The sequence below is a fragment of the Argopecten irradians genome, chromosome 11 (assembly GCF_041381155.1).
Source record: "Argopecten irradians isolate NY chromosome 11, Ai_NY, whole genome shotgun sequence".
Classification (NCBI taxonomy): domain Eukaryota; kingdom Metazoa; phylum Mollusca; class Bivalvia; order Pectinida; family Pectinidae; genus Argopecten; species Argopecten irradians.
The window spans coordinates 39,869,835-39,890,311 of NC_091144.1; the positions used below are offsets into that span (position 1 = coordinate 39,869,835).

Below are 20,477 nucleotides of genomic sequence, written 5' to 3' on the forward strand. Positions count from 1 at the left end.
TTGTTTTAAGAAATTTATTTGTTACAAACCACAATACATATCAAGCATATACCTCTTTACAAAATAAGGTAAACCCAATGTCAATGGCTATGTTACATATGGGGAACATCTTTCATACTGTACAATGTGAAATATTCATATGTATTTTCTTTCATGGTTTTTGAGATTTGTTATAATTTCATGGATAGAAATACTTGTGGCAAGCCGATGGAGCAATAGTAACAATTATATAAAAACAAAATTTGTTGTTTTATATATTTGTGGTTTAACAGCAACCATGAAAACAAACAACGAATGTTTCTACTAAATGAATATTTCATGCTATACATCATTAAACAAAACATCCCCCCCCTTGTTGTCACCTTACTGCGTAGGATCAAGTGTCAAGACATCTCTACATTCACATCACATCAGTGGTCATGTGACCACTACAGTATTACCCTGTATCCTAGGTCATGTGACCACTTAACAGCATCACACTAATAATGTATCTTATGTAAGTCATGTGACTTTAACAATACATAGTAAACCGTTGGTAAGTGACCTTAACTTACAATACATTACAATGTATATTGGGTTATGCAACTTTAACAATACATATTTTTTCAAAAAATTTATTCGAGGTCTTGCAGTATTCATATACACTGTTACAATTAAGCTAGAAATACACATGGATTATTGAATACGGGCAAAGAAGCAATTTCAACATATTGATAAATCTTTCGAGGCGACCTTCGCATTTATAACACACAAAAAGAACAAATGTCAAGGACGGTCACGAAATAGCACTTATAGAACATAGATAGACTACAGGGACAATATCACTATATATTGGACAATACTCTGTGGTCCAATATACAGCAATATTGTCCCTAGTCTAGCAATTTGTATCCTACATATGTTTAAAGGATCAAGTGTTATACATATACAACCATTGATTTTACTTCTTTGACCTGTATAATCATATATATACATATATAATTTCCAATACCAAAATCAAGCTGACATGGCATTATGTAGGTTCTGCTAACATTTTCAAGCCTACTAGCTATCTCCATGGCGTCCTAGTTACAAAGTTGCGTAATAACAATTACGACGTAACAATACCCAGTGAAGGGGAGGTAATAGTGTAAAATTATAGTTTATTATTATCTCCCCTTTTCCATACATTGTTACGTCATAATTGTTATAACGAAACTACCATATTTAACTCACTAAGCGCCCACGTATCTATCAGTGCCCTTCGGCATTTTGAGGCATCAATTTCAATTGCTCAATTTAATTCAATATATAGACCAAAATTGTATAGGTATGAAATAATTTCGTCTTGAGAAGCACCTTTTCATTTTTCAATTTTTCAAATGCTCTGGGCTTATTTGGTTGAATACAGTATGTAACTATGTATAGGATGCCATGAAGATAGCCAGTAGGCTTGAAATGTTAGCAGAACCTGTGTAATGCAACATCAAGCCATGTGAACTTTTATTGAAAATTTTATAGTCTATGTACAAAGCACATAATAATTTGAACTTTATATACTATATATATATATAATATGATAATAAATATGAAGAAAAATGTTTTTTATTACGAAACAACCATATTTAACTCACTAAGCGCCCACGTACCTATCAGTACTTATAAAAAAAACAGTCAGAAGAGCTCCCTTGAATGAGGCGAAAGTGCTCACTAGTCAGTCGGTATTGTTTTTATTTCTTACAGATTTCTTCTATAAGGATTTTTCTTCAAATTTATTATCTATATATATAAAAAAAAGAAGAAACACTACACTCTATCGCTAGGCCTTTCAGGAATCGCAGAAAGGCCTAGCGACGAAGTCTAGTGCTTCTTCTTTTTTATATATACCTTTGCAAGGTACATTGTTTTTTTGCTATATATACATATATATATACACATATGCATTTGACATCACAGAAAATAGTGTATCACAATTATATACCGGGTATTGATGTATACCATATATATAGGTAATAGCTTTAATGAGAGAAACTCCATCTTTGATTATAATTATAGGACTTTGTATACATACTGAATAACCATTTACTTTTGCCATTGTTCCCCATAATGGATTTTAATAATTTCAAGCATCATGTGTGTGTCCAACAAATTACACTTTCAAATTATCATTATATCAAAAATTATTGGCCAAGTTAATTGAGAATGTATATTAAAATTATGTAATAAATATATAAGTACATATGTATAATTACTTTAAAAATGCAAGGTGTATACACAAAAACAGGTAACAGTATATCATTATATGATACAAACAGGTTTATATTACATAATGCTTTAGAACAAGAATATTTATTAAACGTGAAAATAATACAAGCAAGAGCAGCTGCTTAATGTTTAAAGAAAATGCTGTCACATACTTTGTACAAAAACATAACAAACAAATAAAAAACAAACTACATGTATATATTATAACTGTGCCCTGTTGAATCACAATATTATATATATATGGCACAGCTGCCTTGACAACTCAAGTTCTGTCACTGCTGTTATTGCTATGACAACAGAAGTTACCATGACAAACAAAGTCAACCTGACAACACAAGTTGCCATGGCAACAGAAGTCAATGTGAAAACAGAAGTTACTATGACAACACAGGTCAATTTGGGAAAAGAAGTTACCATGACAACACAGGTCAATGTGGGAAAAGAAGTTACCATGACAACACAGATCGATGTGGGAAAAGAAGTTACCATGACAACACAGGTCAACGTGGAAAAAGAAGTCACCATGACAACACAGTCAGGTCAATGTGGGAAAAGAAGTTATCATGACAACACAAGTCAATGTGGGAAAAGAAGGTACCATGACAACATAGGTCAATGTGGGAAAAGAAGTTACCATGACAACACAGGTCAATGTGGGAAAAGAAGTTACCATGACAACACAGGTCAATGTTGCCATGACAACACAGGTAAATGCGTGAAAATTGTTACCATGAAAACACAACTTAACAGAAGTTGCCATGACAACAAATGTCTATGTGAAAACAGAAGTTGCCATGGCAACAAAGGTCAATGTGAAAACAGAATTTGCCATGACAACAAAACTGTGCCAATTGAACCAGATATCTCAGTTGCCATGGTAACACATATTGCTCTCATCATAAATAACAAAAATTGCGTACAGTATCAGAAACATTAAAACAGTTATACAAACATCAGATCTGTTCTCATAAAACTTTTATCATCTGTATTAGAATCTGGTCCCTATTCTTCAAAATCTTTCACTTGAATTACCAGTACATAATGAAATGACTTCGATTAATTTGTAGCTTTTTGTTTTGATAAGTCATGGCCAAATCTTTTAATTAATAGTAGACAGTACTAATTAAAGTAAAACCTACCAGAATGTCACATCAAGATTATGTTACCTTTACAATAGCACTATTATAATACAATTTAAACAGGAAAAACGAGAAACAATTTGTGTACTCAAGAATCCTTCAATCAGACCCACAGGGGACTGTCACAATACAAATGGTATCCTATTACCACAAAATTATTTTATAATGGTTAAAATAGTTTCTTAAGCTACTGTATTGTGACAGTCCCCTGTGATTAGACCTGAGGACCTCTGCATAGTTGATTAAGTATTTCACCAGTACTTAGTACAATATCCACAGCCCTGAAATCTATTTTGAAAATTTGTTAAAGCTCCATTCCAAATGAATTTTTAGTTGACTGATTACAAGAATCAATTAGTAATGCAGAAAATGGATGGCTTAATTCTCTTCCCCATGAAATTCTGTATTTGCACATTACAGAGTTATCTGCTCTTGCATAACTCTGTAATATGCAAAGAAGGAATATGATTCTCTGTCTTACGTTGACACTTTACCGTATAGCCTTATATTTTATACATTCACATCCGACTCTAGCCAATGGCGTCGGTGTTCTCAGGGTGTTTGTGGACTACTGTCCAACCAGTCTTCGATCCCACTAATGATGTCGTGCCGCTCCATGTCTGGGTGCTGAAGAAGTTCGAGGAGTAGTGCCAGAGTAAGACGATGACTCCGGCCCTGGTCCATCAATAGCTGGTACGCCGGCTCTTTGTGAGTGCCATATAGAGAAATCTTTTCCCCTGATAGGCCTAGCAATCCTGTAAACAAATAATAATGTAAACATAAATCTGAACACAGCACAATCCTGCCAAATTTTCAACCAATAACCTTAACATACCAAAATCCTATCGAAATTTCAACCATAAAATGTAACCCAGTACATTGCTGTCAAACTTTCAACCATAAAGCGGTATTTAGGACGATGGCGGGAAACATAAGATGAAAATTAACATTAATTTTGATTAAATTGTTCAGAAGGTGATGATAAGCGCAGCATGGTAAGCTAATAATTTTTTGGATACTACAAAATTATGTCTATCTTCATTTTACAATCCCATTTTGAAAATTAAAAACCGTTTCCGAAATGCAGTGGGCTTTAAACATACTCATAACTAAACTTGCAGCTGAACATCTAACAACAATAGATCCCGGAGGGATCTCGGCATCCGCAATTGAAAGAGGGATCTTTTCTCTGCATTTCAAACTTCAACTATCAAAATCTAAGATGGCGGCCTAATAATCAGCCATCTTTTTGACAGATTCGTCTCAAAATGTATTAGGCAAATCTAGGGCCTATGTTTCACAATCCTATTTTTGAAATTAAAAACCGTTTCAGAAACGCAGAACCTACAAATGAAATTTGAGACAAATTCCTTCCTTTCTGAGAAATAGTGGTAACAAACTTTAAATACCAAAATCCAAGATGGTGGCTGGTCAGCCATCTTGTTGACGGATCGGTCTCAAAATGCAGTATACACAATTAGGGTCCTATGGGAGCCTTCATATGAAAATTAGAGTACTTCATAGTTGTCAAATTTTGTGAAATTTTGTAAATGTCAAAACAGAATTTGTCATGACACCAAAACTGTGCCAATTGGACCAGATATCACAGATTGCCATGGTAACACGTAATTAAGTACTTCATAGTTGTTAAATTTTGCGGGGGTTTATTTTTTGCACATGATCTTAGCAGCCCTTGAAAGGGTCATTCAGACCACAGCCTATGATATTATGTAAAACCATGATTTGATATTAGCGAAATTACCCCCCACCCTCCCCTCCGCCCCAAATATTAGCAACGATACAGTATTGTTATTGATTTAAAGTAAGAAACAATGAGAATAATACTGTAACATACCTCCAAGGAGTTTCCAGTCATTACCAAACGTCATTTCCAGGTGTAGTTTCTGACTTATCATCCTCAGGATTGTGTGTGGCAACTCATTCATGTACGTCCCCATCTGTTACCAACAACACATTTAATATTGGAGATAATTTGACAAATTTAAGTCCCCAATCTTTGTGCTACGATGTATTTATCTCTCGACTAGATGGGCCTATATAACAATTACTATAAACCAATTACTAAATTTCGCAATTTCCATATCAAAACAAGTTTGCGAAGATTAACATTCTGGGATTTACTGTATTTCACCGCAAGTAACACCCTCTACCTATTTTTTGACACATTTCCAGAAGTATGGGGTATGGGGTATGTCTGAAAATAAGACCCCCCCCCCCCCACCTATTTTTCCGTTTATTGGAGGGTGGATTTGAGCAATTGAGTAATTGAAAATGTTACCAAATTTACAATGTGAGGATCCAGTGGTTTGAATTCACTATCATGGAGAGCCAAGAGAAAAAAATATATAAAATATAGGTAAGTGAGACACTGCCTTACCTTAGCTAGATGGTCTCATACACCAACTACCTTAATTATAGTACACAGCGGGACAAGATTTTTAAATTGGAGATCAAAAGTTGAAATATAGGTCACAGTAACCTGATTTTGGTATTGACACACAATCTCATTTAAGTGGACCCATACAACGAGTTAAATGATACCGTGCTTGGTAATACAGAATGTATAGCAAATAAGATCCCACACAAGTTTTTTTTTATATTGAGATCAAAGGTCAAAATGTAGGTCACAATGTATCTAATACTAACCATTTTTGGGAGCCATAACTTGACTTTGCGATGATTATCAAGCTTTTCGCTGCAGCAGATCTGTCGTTTACTTAGGTCGAGCACATGTACGTCAGGGTTATGTTGCGTGGCGAAGAAACACTTCTCCTGAAGAGGACACTGCGGACCGAGCACATACTTGACCTCCGACCCCAGGGTAGCTTTACACACTTTGTGTAGCCATTGGTACATGACATATGGTTTAGCGGCTCCCTCCGACCTGCAACAACAACAAATGTTTCATACAAATCTGTGACTCCTTTTGGTGCATTTAGATCTATATAAAGGCCTGTTCACCTTAAGAAGTTTCCTCCCTCATTTCCTGATAAACATTTTCCAAAATAAAAGCAATTCTTTAAAATATACATAATTTGACAGAAGGAAAAAGTTATATTTCCCGAATTCAAAAGGTAAAGGCCCTCTGAAATTAACTGAAAATTAAATTGCATTTGTACACACTACTTCTTACTGTTAGTGAGTTCGTTTTGTAATGAGGAGGGGGTGTATTTTCACTTTATAGAGTCAAACCTGTCTATAAAGACAATCAAAGGGACAGAAGAAAATGGTCTTTATAGCCAGGTGGTCTTTATACACAGGTTGAATTGTGTTGAAATTGGTCATTTGGGGTCACAGAAAAGTGGTCTTAATTCTTAAGCAGGCGGTCTTTATACAGATATGGTCTCTATGGCAGGTTTTACTGTAATTGTTTTAAACCAAGAAATTTCAAACAATTGTAATGCAGTCTACTAAGTCTATAAATACTCCAAAGGTACAAGGAAAAGGTGCTAATAGGCATTTGGGACTCTAAAAAAAGAGGTCTTAATAAGCAGGTGGTCCTTATACAGAGGTGGTCGCTAAGGCAGTTTTACTGTATTAGGAACCAAACAATATCTATTTGTTTGTTTGATAAATTTATGTCCTAATAACAGCCAGGGTCATGTAAGGATATCCTCCCATGCATCCAGTGTGTTGTGTGTATGAAGTGTGGGTGTGTGTTCTAAAAGGCCGCGATATATTCATGTTGTGTCTTCTTGTATAGTAAAACCCTAGTGCTATATATATCACTGAAGCATGCCGCTGAAGACACCAAGCAACATACCCCACCCAGTCACATTATACTGTCAACAGGCGAACCAGAATATCTGTATCAAGTCTTTACCTGGCAAAATTAATCTGTATGCGGTCCTGCAGCTTATGATGGTGAAGGGTGAGGTCATAACCGTGGTGCGACAGACAACAGGAGAAAGGGCCTATCATGGTCAGGTTGTGGTTGTCGCTGCTGTTGTTTATAGCAAACCCCAGCTGGTAAAACACCAAACTTGAAGTGTGGCCCCGGAAATCTATATAAAGACACAGCTCTGTCGGCTCGGTGGTAGGGGGTGCTAGCGTGCTTTGATCCGTGATCACATAGGGTACTAGATAATTCATGCATCCCGAATCCATCCCGCTGGATTTCTGGCGGAATATAAGTCCGAATATTTCCAGTAAATTGATAATCTTTTCGACAGAGTTGCTGTTGCACTGTTGAGATATAATGTCTACGAGATCTTCCTCCGTGATGATGCCGGTAGTGAGGCCTCGGACCCCTTTCTGCCGAGCCCCTTCTAGGGACTGCACATTCTTTAGCTGTTGTAGGAATACGTTGACATTCTGTACACAATCCAGAAGGACTTTGGGGTCAATGAAGAGAAATTTGTCGAGATGTAAAACATAAGATAGTGTCAAAGGTGCAGCTTCTGAAATTTAGGAAACAATATTGTCAGGCAATTATTATTACGGTTATATGAATTCAGATTAACAGGTGATCGTCGTAAACAAAATTCAATGAAATTTTTTGATAACTTTCCAATAATTTCAAATTCTGCATTTACTTTTTAATGGAGATTAGACGCTTTTAAAATAAATACATCAAAATACAAAGCCTTTCTTAAAAATTACCTAAAATAAGAACCAGAAGGGTGTGCAAGGCTTATATGGCTAATTCAGTAAATTTGAAATTTGACAAGAAACCAATATGTATGGCCTTTATCACTAATCTAGATATTGGAGTGATTGTGAGAAACCAATCATATTTATACAGAAGGATTTCAAAGAATATTTTCCTTATTTGGATTAGTGGTTGCTAGTGTAACCTGCTGTAAAAAAATTTGCTCCTCATCCTCAAAAGATATTAATTTTATTTCAGATATAGAGCTATGTTTGAAATAAAGAACAGACAATAGACCACTGAACTTTAGTCCTCCTTCCTCCCCTTTCAGACTTTCAAGAGTAATTTTCTTACTTGAAGACAGGATTTCACCGACATTTTTCAGGTCTGTCCAGACAATCTGTTGGAGGTCTTGCCCTCCCCCTGGCACCTCATCCTGAAACATACTTGAGAATTCCACCTCGTCGATAAACAGTTTCTGTTCACCATTTCTCACTGCCTCAAATTGCAACATCATGGCGACTGAGGGCAGTGAGATTCTCTGTTTAAGTGTCATCTCACCGAGTGCTTTCCACAGCCCCCTCTGGAGACCACGACTTACATCTCTAGCCTCAACCCCGTCAACTCCAGGACAGAACAATTCCGGCATCGCTACATTGTATTTCTGTATCTGCTGGCCGAAAGGTAAATAGAAAAGAGTACGGACTTCGTCTACACCCACAGTGGCATCATTGTGCAACAAACCGTATGTCAATATTGGACATTCGTATCCATCAAAACAACGGATCGTGTGAATGACGTTCTGGAGACGCTGAAGCTCAGCGTGAGTCGATGTCACGACTTTCGCGCCGTCAAATGTCAACACAAATATACTGGTCCTTGTGAATAAATACTGGCAACAATGATGGAAAAACTTGTCCTCTGGTGTGAATTTGTCGTCTGGCATTATGAAAAACTCTACGTTGATCGAACCTTTATGTATGAACGAACTGGTGTCGTCACGGTCTCTAAAAATATCACTTTTTGTTAAGGATTCATTGCTAGCATGTAACCTTGACGGTGACCCATCGTTAAGGAGATAGTCAAATGAAGACCAGGATGTGAAGCTAATTGCGCCCTCGCGGTCCATTCCCATGGTGCACTTGACACACTGGTAAAGACCATTGTCCATCTGAGAAGAAAGCATACCTGGCAGTAACAGTCGAGCCAAGGCGCGAGCCTCACTCCCGCACAAAAACACACGCACTTTAGGCAAATTCACAGTCCGGTTCAACTCAAACAGATCCACATTGATATCCTGCGGATCCTGTGGGTCACTGCTTTCAGGTGGAAGAGGCATGACACGGTAACTTTTACCACCCCGCTGGATTGCGTCACATGACACAGGGCGACCCCTCCCTCCAGAGTTGCTGGTTGGCGACCGCTGGTACATACATGGTGGCATCTTCGGTGGTTCTGAGGCCAAAGGCAGGCCAGGGACAGATGGATAGTGCACATCAGCGTCAGGTAGTGATGGCGTCGGTGGGAAGATGTTCTGTGATAGACCTTCGGGGCGCTGAAGGACAATACGTACTGTTGTCTCCTTAGCCAGCAGCTCCGGTATACTGCTAGCCTATAAATAAAAGATGAACTTTTACTGCAGATTTAGTACATATATATTTTAATGTACATCTAATTATCATTACTGTAAAAAGCTCAAACTGAGCACTGCATAATTACATTACTGCTAGCCTATGAAAAAGGATTAAAATTTATTACAGATATAAGTACATATTAATGTATTATCTATTATTACTGTTGAACAGACTAAATTGAGAACTACATGGTTACATAAAATAATGCAGGTAAAAAAACAAAAAGATTTAAAAATAATTTAATTACTGAAGCAATGGGCACTTATTGATTATCGAGTGGAATACAGCACTTATCTATGTAATTTAATTGAAGAAAGACCTCTTCACCTCCTCAGTAATTTGTGAGAAAGAGTGAAAATAATCTTCAACCATCTACCGTAAAAACTTGTGTAATTTGCGAAATTTTTTTGTGCAAAAATAAAATATGAAGTTGGGGGTGCTCAAATTACATTGATAGAGGAGATTTAAAAATTTTACAGGGAAAAAATCTGTCCATTCTGAGGGGCTGACGATCTGCAATGTATGAATGTCGAGGTACCGTTCTGTTTATGGTAACTTTTTTATATATACAAGATATTTGCCTGTCGGCCATCTTGTTTTCAGATTGATTCCACAATGCAATAGGCACAACTAGGGCCCCAGAAAAACCTATATAAGAATATTTTGGAAGGATACTTTCAGTAATTTCTGAGAAAGAGTGATTACAATTTTGTCAAATCAAAGATGGACATGTAACTGACCTCTCGTGGACTCTGTAGAGGCTGACCGTTGACCGAGCGGATCCAATCACCCACCATAAGTTTGCCATCTGCTGGTCCATCTGGGGTGATGCACTCGACAAGTGTATACAGGTCATCCGCATTCTGAAATTGACAGAATTTATACTCCATTAATAAACTCAAATATCATCAGCATTTGATACTTATGTAACTTAAGCATTATCTATTTCCACACACTCCGTCCAAACTTTCTCCTGCTTGACGGTAAGAATAAGGTACTGTATTTCTTAGGAACATTGAACTCATGTCTCAATTATTAAGAAACAGTAGTAAAAATATTTTGTTAAAATATTCAAGATATAGCATCACTGTTTTTACAAAAATTGCAAATTCTCATGTCTTACAACTAGACAGTAGAAAGAAGGATATAGTCCAATTCACTTCATTATATTTTTTGTCTTGACCATACTTTTAACATCTTTTTTTATTGACCTACCGTAGCTTCCCTCTTACATAATATAGACCTTTCTTTGACATCTTGACCTTACCATGCCATCTTGACCTTGATCTTCCTTTGATATCTTGACCTAACTTTGACATCTTGACCTTGAACTAAGCTTACCTTTGACATATCGACCTTGAACATGACCTTATCTTTGACATCTTGACCTTAAACATGACCATACCTTTGACATCTTGACCTTACCATTGACATGTTGACTTTGAACATGACCTTACCTTTGACACCTTGACGTTACCTTGGCATTCTGACCTTGAACGTGACTTACCTTAGACATCTTGACCTTGAACTTGAAACCAAAAGAGCCTCTAGCTCCCCGAGTGAGGGTCACAGTCTTTGTGATCGGGTCCCAGTGGATGAAGTGTGGGAAGCGTAACAGATCATTGGTGTTTGTGCTGGGTTTCACTAGTAGTTGGTTACTCATAGTTACAGGTAGGGAACTACAAGTGCGTCCATTGATGTCAGTTATAGCTTGTGTCCTACTATCTGCGACTGGTACAGATGACGTCCGATTGTCTTCGTAGGAACTGGACCCGGCACCATCCAGGAATTGACGAATCTCTGGAGACTGTTGCCCATCCAGGCCCTGTAGAAGCGGTTCCGACTCGACAGGACGTCGTTTGTTATCAGGACCTTTACGCATACCTGAACGGGACCGAGAACTACTGTTTGACTCTTGATCCCTGCTGCGTTTGCTGCTGATGCTGACTAGAGAGCAGACGAAGATCTCGATGACTGGAGTGGATAAACTTGATAAAAGCTTCCAGAGTTTTGCCGAGGGAAGTGACCTCACGTCCTGTCGGTTGATAAATAGGATACGGTCAAGCAGATGCAGGACATCGCCTTGACCAAGACAACATTCAGGCTTGACCTTGGTTACGATTGAAAAGGTCTCCTTGTTTCCCTATCAAATATAGAAGTCATGTGTATTGGTAATTATATAATGATTCTGGCAAAAAATAAAGTTTTCTAATGTTATCAATAGCTATAGGCATTCGATTCTTTTGCTAAGAATCAAAGTAGATATTTGAAGACATTTTACTACATTTGAAAAAGAAATTGATTTTCGTACAATCTTGCATTAATGATCATAATGACATAAATGACCAGTTCATCAATGTCATAACCTAAATTCACACAATATTCATCATTACATAATTAACAGATAGGATATCAAATGATGATGTCTTCCAAATCCAATTAATTAATAAAGATGCTCCACCGCCGACAGAGCATAAATGATATTCATCATTTGAACAATAATTGTTGTTTAATCATGTATAAGTATGTCTAATTAACCCCCAAAAATATATGAAATAATTTATTTTGCATTTGGTACATTCGCAATCAGTACTTCATTCCATATAGGATATAGTGCCACAGATTTTTTTCGGGGTGCAATTAATTATTTTTCATGTTTTTAACTTTAAGTAAAATTAGAAGCTCAAACTTTGCAATGGTGGTAATGGTGCAAAGTAAGTAACTATTGTAACTGAAGAAAAATACTAAATTGTCTGCTCCTGTTCTTGATAGTGAAAAAAATACCATTTGTCACCGATGGAGCATTTTTAAATAGTGTCATTTCTTTACCTCGATAATGTCGACCTTGATGCCGAGTTTCCCAGAAATTGTTTTACGGAGACAGATACACCTCCTGCTCGACCAAAGCGCCCGATCTGGATCGGTCTGGAGTATTTTAACAGCTTGGTGGATGTCATTAGGGATGGCACCCATATCTTTATATCATATCAAGGGTTTACATCGTTAAGGTGTCAGATCTGTAATTACAGGTAAATACTAATTAAACATGACTACTAATATATAATTACTAGTTCAACCATAAATACAAAAGATAATTACTAATTATCATTGTTTTACTTCTGATATTGTCACAACATAAATTCAGGTCTTCCATTTTTAGTAAAATGTTTCTTATCATTTTAATATTTAATACTACTCATTACATATATATACGGTATATATTAAAAAGAAAACACAACTATAAAACAGTTTTTTCCTCCCTAGCGCTTTCTCGGCTCATGCCGGTGTTCAGGGGTTTGAATTCTTTTATTTGTAAAACATGACGTCATAGTACAATGACGTCTTAGTAAGATTACGTCATAACATGGTACATAAAGATACCGTGAATGGTTCTGGAAGATTATATATTATTATATATGTTGGACAAGTGGATTTTCAAATCACTTGCCCGAATGGACAAGTGTCAACAAATGATATTGTAGTCATTTTGAGCCCTGATATAAATAAAGTCAACAAGTTACAGTTATAACCAATTATAGCTATATATATAGTCTATGAAGAATTAACAAAGAGGAAGTTACGATGCGTTTATTTACCGATAATCAGTAGCTAGGTTTTAGACAACCAATTTGACTGATTAATTGATCATGGTTTTCAGCCCATTTAATATATCACTGCCATATTAAATAATTATGCACATGTGTTTTTTTATGGTAGGCCATGCATACAATTCATCATAGTCCTTCTTATTTCTTCTTGTATTAAATCAATATCTACATGTTAAATGTCTCCATGTGCATCAAACATGCATGTAAGTCATCTTAGTTATTTCTTCTGGTTTGAAATCAATGTAATGTTTCCATGTGTAGCCCTCAACTCATATGGAACTTCAGGGTTGGTTGGTACACCATTCGGCACCCCTCTAGAGTATACATATACCCATGTTATTTTCGTAATCAATGAAGTGTGCTCGTACCTGTGTACAGGTATACTGTTAGAATCAATGCACCGCTGTAGTTGTTGATAAAGTCTCCACTGTTTTAATTAAATACACCAGGATATACCCCCCAAACCTCTAGCCATTCACATTCCAGATAGCTGTAAGCTCCATAATCTGATTTCAAGTACACGTAGTTCAGGAAAGCACATATCATGTACGTCCTGCTAATTAAAATCAAGACAGTCTGTCCTGGTATTATTATAGGGTAAACGATATTTTCTTATTTAAATGTTAGTATATATAAGCTTTATATAAATTTGATCATGAAATATATATATACCGGTTTGTTTATGTCACTGCATTCATGTTTCCACAAGGGTCACTCAATTATAAAATTACTACATATTTAGGAATGGATTTTTTTTTTTTTCAAATTTTGGATCATTTTTAAAAGATTTTTTCCCCTCATTATATATAGAAGATGTTTTATAAAAGTGATATTAATTAATTACTTGTTTGAAACAAAAAAAAAAAAAAAAGATGTTTTTCCCAATGATACAAAACATTCCTATTAAATTATTAATTATTAACTTCAGTATTTTAGTCAATTATTGTCTCACCTACAAGGGGATACATATACAAATGTAAGTATAAAGCCCTAATGTCTTATACAATAGGAGATATTCGAGTCAAGCCTTTTCTTTAATGGAGGTCAATTGCAAAGGTCAAATTATAGGTCAGTGACTTGATTTTTGAACAGGACACATGCACTAGCTAGCTGTACATCTATAACATTACAAGATGTGCAAAATAAACAAGAGGCCCAAAGGGCCTTAACGGTCATCTGACTACATTGGCAATAGTAAAATTAATTTCATATGGTGTCACTTTGTCAGGACCATGTCAGGATCATTTTCAATTTCTTTCAACAAATTTTATTTCAAACAAGAGGCCAAAGGGCCTTAACATGTAGGAAATTAATTAGATATAGTGTCATGGTAGCCATCTTCGATTTGGGATCAACCAGAGATGTAACAACACTTTGTCGGGACCATGTCAGGATCATTTCATGCAAGTTTCAGCCAAATCGCACCGGTAGAACTTGAGAAGAAGTTCAAAATGTGTTTTCAAGATGGCGGCTTTGGCGGCCATCTTGGATTTCGCATCGACCCGAAAAATAGCAACACTTTGTCAGGACCATGTCAGGATCATTTCATACAAATTTCAGCCAAATCCAACCGGTAGAACTTGAGAAGAAGTTCAAAATGTGTTTTAAAGATGGCGGCTGTGGCGGCCATCTTGGTTTTCGGATCGACCCGAAAAATAACAACACTTTGTCGGGACCATGTCAGGATCATTTCATGCAAGTTTCAGCCAAATCGCACTGGTAGAACTTGAGAAGAAGTTCAAAATGTGTTTTAAAGATGGCGGCTGTGGCGGCCATCTTGGTTTTCGGATCGACCCGAAAAATAACAACACTTTGTCGGGACAATGTCAGGATCATTTCATGCAAGTTTCAGCCAAATCGCACCGGTAGAACTTGAGAAGAAGTTCAAAATGTGTTTTAAAGATGGCGGCTGTGGCGGCCATCTTGGATTTTCAATCGACCCGAAAAATAACAACACTTTGTCGGGACCATGTCAGGATCATTTCATACAAGTTTCAGCCAAATCGACCCGGTAGAACTTGAGAAGAAGTTCAAAATGTGTTTTAAAGATGGCGGCTGTGGCGGCCATCTTGGTTTTCGGATCGACCCGAAAAATAACAACACTTTGTCGGGACCATGTCAGGATCATTTCATGCAAGTTTCAGCCAAATCGCACCGGTAGAACTTAAGAAGAAGTTCAAAATGTGTTTTCAAGATGGCGGCTTTGGCGGCCATCTTGGATTTCGCATCGACCCGAAAAATAACAACACTTTGTCGGGACCATGTCAGGATCATTTCATGCAAGTTTCAGCCAAATCGCACCAGTAGAACTTGAGAAGAAGTTCAAAATGTGTTTTCAAGATGGCGGCTGTGGCGGCCATCTTGGATTTCCAATCGACCCGAAAAATAACAACACTTTGTCGGGACCATGTCAGGATCATTTCATACAAGTTTCAGCCAAATCAACCCAGTAGAACTTGAGAAGAAGTTCAAAATGTGTTTTAAAGATGGCGGCTGTGGCGGCCATCTTGGTTTTCGGATCGACCCGAAAAATAACAACACTTTGTCGGGACCATGTCAGGATCATTTCATGCAAGTTTCAGCCAAATCGCACCGGTAGAACTTAAGAAGAAGTTCAAAATGTGTTTTCAAGATGGCGGCTTTGGCGGCCATCTTGGATTTCGCATCGACCCGAAAAATAACAACACTTTGTCGGGACCATGTCAGGATCATTTCATGCAAGTTTCAGCCAAATCGCACCAGTAGAACTTGAGAAGAAGTTCAAAATGTGTTTTCAAGATGGCGGCTGTGGCGGCCATCTTGGATTTCCAATCGACCCGAAAAATAACAACACTTTGTCGGGACCATGTCAGGATCATTTCATACAAGTTTCAGCCAAATCGCACTGGTAGAACTTGAGAAGAAGTTCAAAATGTGTTTTAAAGATGGCGGCTGTGGCGGCCATCTTGGTTTTCGGATCGACCCGAAAAATAACAACACTTTGTCGGGACCATGTCAGGATCATTTCATGCAAGTTTCAGCCAAATCGCACCGGTAGAACTTGAGAAGAAGTTCAAAATGTGAAAAGTTAACGCACGGCGCACGGCGGACGGCGGACGGCGGACGGCGGACGACGACGGACGAAACATGACGACTATAGGTCATCCTGACCCTTCGGGTCAGATGACCTAAAAAACAACCCACATATCTTTATACATTGCCACTGCACAGAGTGCTTATGTAAATTCACTGAGACAGAGCCCAATGTATGCTTATTAGTGCTGCGATGATACCTTTCCCCCATGATACAATACATATCTTGATACTTGTCTCATGATACGATACATATCTTGATACTTGTCTCATGATACGATACATATCTTGATACTTGTCTCATGATACAATACATATCTTGATACTTGTCTCATGATACAATACATATCTTGATACTTGTCTCATGATACGATACATATCACGATACTTGTCTCATGATACGATACATATCACGATATTTATTAAATAATTATATAATTAATCAGTCAAAAAGTGATTTTTTTTTTAACTCTTTCACTGTCGATTTTGCCCCCTCTTTTTCAATAGTACAGAATCCAAAATGCTTCAATATGTGCGACTTTAAGTTGCAGGAGGTTCTTTTAATTCTATAGCGTCTTCGGGTATTTAAGCGCTTGTATTTGTAGGAAGATACTCATAACCACTCAAAAATTCCAGATTTCGCCTGATCCGGAAATTGGTGGGACATACAACGATGTAAGAAGAAGTTGCAGCAATAATGTTAACCTTTTTATGACTGTGAAACAACAATGGACACCTTATCTGACATTATTTATATATGACATCCTCGTGTGTTCTATATATTGCCTGGATTTAAACTGATCTTAATTAACTGCTATTCTACCATTTATTTCCAAATTTATTTCTTAATCCACAAAATGTAAATATAAGAATTGGTAGTAATATTTTTGACATGCATTAATTGGAAGCTTGAAGGCCCCATTACTAGTAAAATTTATGTAGCCCAATGTAAGTTACGTACCATAGCAGGTCAAAAATATTACAACAAATTATGAAAGACTTTAAATCTAATAAATTTCTTTTGTGTAATAATGTGACAGATAAATCTCCAATATAAGATCAATAGATCACTTGTTATCTCTGCATTACATTTAGGTTTTTTCTGTTTGAGCTTGCCTATCCTCATTGTTTGTATTTCTAAGTACCGGTAATTCTATTACGTTTGAGAAGTCAAAGTTAAAAGACAGTTAAAAGACAAAAGCAGTCGATCTCAAAGCCTAAAGTTTAATTGATACCAATACACTTGAGATTATTGTATTACACTTAAAACTACAGGTATAGAGTCCCAGAGTATTGAAGTAGTATGATATGACTAGCCACTTATAGGGAGGTTTAATTAATTCATTCGCCCCTATAATTTCATAATGGACTTAGCCTTGCCTTTGATTTAGAAGAGTCTAAATGTGTCTTCAGGGGTGAATGTGTTTAAATCCCTACCCATCTCGACTGAACTGTACTGTTTTGGTACATACTTGACAAATTAGCTCAACCAGGAAGTGATTTAAAAATCAATGTTCAGTCCCAGCCAACCAGATGATGTTTATACTGGTATATAGGTCATAACTTATACATGTTTACAACTGACAAACAGCTGAAGTTAAGACACTCACAGAGTGTGATGGGTATGCATGATTAAGTGATTTTAAACATTATACAACTGGCTACGTAACACATCATTATGCGCCAACTGATTCTGTTATGATCTTTTTTAATCTCTTTTCATTCAGGAATTTGAATAAAGTATGTGATCCAATTGATTTGAAAAATATGTGCTCCTGTCGGCCTTACAAAGTTAAATACATTCCGTGCTTATTCAAGGGGGGAGGGGGTCCTTTTGCTCCTGTCGGCCTGACAAAGCTTAATACATTTTGTACCTATCCCAAGGTTTAAAGGAGGGGGTGGGGTTGAGGGCTCCAGTCAGCCTTACTAACCGTATATAACATACTGTGTCTATTCAAGAGGAGGAGGGGGGCACCTGCTCCTGTCGACTTTAACAAAGTTTATTATAATTTGTGTCTATTCGTTGGGCGGAGGATAACAAGAGTATTATGTCACCAGCTGGAAACAAACTCATTTTAACCCATGAATCCCAAAATGAATTTTGAATTGATCATCTGTAATAAATTGAATTGTATGAATTAATTTGAATAGATTTTTTAATAATGTTAAATGGAGATATTACACCAAGATACCGCAGTGTACACTTTTGATCATAATTATAAACCTTGCGTTTCGCAGTTTATTTTGAGTACACTCAGATTTTTGTGTTATATATCTAGATCCCCATAACATAAAAAAAATCTATTCAAATTAATCCTTATGATTCTATTTACGATAGATTATCTCTACAAAATAAATAATTCATTTTTAGACTCTTTTTTTTCCTCTCTCTCTCTGAAATCACTACGTCAATGTTTCGGCCAATCAGAAGTGACATTACAAATGGCTCCGCCTGTTTTCGAATGTGGGCTGATAAAGTAAATTTCTAAGCCAATGAAAATGCTTGTTACAAACAAGCAAAATTGAATTATATCTATAAACTAGAAATATGTCTGTTAGACATTAAGTGCTCGCTATACTACTTCCTAAAACCTTAATTTCCAGAACGATATGCATCTACATGTATAAGGCTTCTGCGGTGAGATATTTTACACGTACAAAACTGTAACAGCTAATTCATAAATAACCCGCAGATATACATATATACTCACAAGCCTATATGAAATCATCCTCGGCAACAGGTGTACGTACGTAGCATTATCGCTCATTATCCTTGGGAGATGGTTTATGTCCTTGATGTATTGTAATAAATAATTTCCTTTAAATTATGTAATCAGAACTATAAATGTGAAATTACTTTAAACTTTGTTAATTGTGTTCTTTGTTACACAGAAGTTTATTTGTTATCTTATTGATATTGATAGGATAGACTTGTTTCACTGTTCAAAATAGTCGTCCGCTACAGCACGTCCAGTCTCTGTGCATGTGGTGACTTACCTGTGTCATGCTTGAATGTCTTTCTGGGTACATTAGATCTAGAGCTATGAGGCACTCGGACTGATATTGTATAATGTGTTTTTATTCTGTTTCTCTTACGCAAGGCTGGGTGATATTATAAATATTTATTAAAACCGTAGCAAATACGGTGTATGGTCACTGGGGTTAGTAAGCGATAGTACAATGTATATGTATACCTAGGACCTAGGATGATGTGAAATAAATTAAATATAATCTGCAGAGCAACGTACCCTGTAAATGTCTTTGGTCGGTACTAAAAGTTATCAGTTTCGTCACTTTCTTTTATTGACTTCATAAACTTGATTCGCATTTTATTGTTCCAGAGGTTTTCTAAAGTCGATCAGATGCTTAGAATATTATGACCGATGCAAGAGTTTTTATGATACGCCACTTGAAGTTTACACAAAATGAATGCGTTTAGCACTGTTTAATGTCACTTTTGTTAATTTACAGAAGAACATCACTGTTAGATATCTCTTATTTTTGAAAGGTTGGTGTCACTAAATCACGGCGAAATGTTTTAAACGGTATAAGACAGTGACTTCCGGTATCACGTGCGCAGTTGGAACCTGCGCATAGCGGATGTACACAGACTCCACACCCGACAAGCAAAACAATAGGGCGAGAGTACGCTCACCCTAAAAAATTATACAAGTTAATCCTTGAAAATAATAAACACATTGATTACATGCGTGCAAACCTTTTTGTCAATATAGCAGCACTTATGATTAGTGTGGACAATTCTCAAATATCTTGCAAAAAAATAGATAAGTAAACTGTAGGCCTAATATTAGACCATACTGCTACTAGACAGTGCATGTAAACAAAACATTATAAAATCAGCAGGTTGATGTGTCTTGTACATATACACAGTAGTGTTAAATAATCGATCTGTCACTCAGTTGGCAGAACATCATGCTGTACTCTGCCGACCTGGGTTCGATTCCTGGTTAGTAGATCCAGACTCGACCCTTGTTCTTTTAAGTATAACGTACATTACCAGCTACAGTACCATGCCAAAAGTATTCGGTCACAATGGCGGCGTGTTTACATGACGGTTAAAACGAAACGAATTCCAAATTACTTTTACTGATATACTACACAGTCGATTGCAACGGTATTACACACTTACCTTCAGTATTTTGTAAGA

The 20,477-nt window shown here is 36.7% G+C and overlaps 2 protein-coding genes and 1 pseudogene across 2 annotated transcripts in view; 2 read left to right on the plus strand and 1 right to left on the minus strand.

Annotated features, from left to right (window-relative positions):
* The window catches only part of LOC138335551 (uncharacterized), a 22,100-nt gene continuing 1,623 nt past the window's right edge, over nt 1–20,477 (minus strand). The window contains exons 2-9 of the mRNA XM_069284691.1: nt 12,459–12,646; nt 11,137–11,772; nt 10,370–10,492; nt 8,350–9,607; nt 7,228–7,804; nt 6,051–6,288; nt 5,239–5,341; nt 1–4,138 (exon numbers count right to left, since the gene is read on the minus strand). Coding sequence (XP_069140792.1) covers nt 3,936–4,138; nt 5,239–5,341; nt 6,051–6,288; nt 7,228–7,804; nt 8,350–9,607; nt 10,370–10,492; nt 11,137–11,772; nt 12,459–12,602 — 3,282 coding nt within the window. The 5' untranslated portion in view covers nt 12,603–12,646 and the 3' untranslated portion in view covers nt 1–3,935. The remainder of the gene's footprint in view (nt 4,139–5,238; nt 5,342–6,050; nt 6,289–7,227; nt 7,805–8,349; nt 9,608–10,369; nt 10,493–11,136; nt 11,773–12,458; nt 12,647–20,477) is intronic.
* Nucleotides 2,552–3,125, plus strand: LOC138334632 (vascular endothelial zinc finger 1-like). The gene is made up of 2 exons (XM_069283271.1): nt 2,552–2,783; nt 2,995–3,125. Exons 1-2 carry the CDS (start codon nt 2,552–2,554, stop codon nt 3,123–3,125), a joined length of 363 nt encoding a protein of 120 aa, XP_069139372.1.
* The window catches only part of LOC138334633 (L-threonine dehydratase biosynthetic IlvA-like), a 16,842-nt pseudogene continuing 15,185 nt past the window's right edge, over nt 18,821–20,477 (plus strand).

What these genes read in the sequence shown, in the direction of transcription:
- LOC138334632 (XM_069283271.1), top strand. Translation starts at nt 2,552, where the DNA reads ATGACAAACAAAGTCAACCTGACAACACAAGTTGCCATGGCAACAGAA. An exon ending in CACCATGACAACACAGTCAG is followed by an intron (nt 2,784 to 2,994) that starts GTCAATGTGGGA and finishes ACAACTTAACAG; the next exon opens with AAGTTGCCATGACAACAAAT.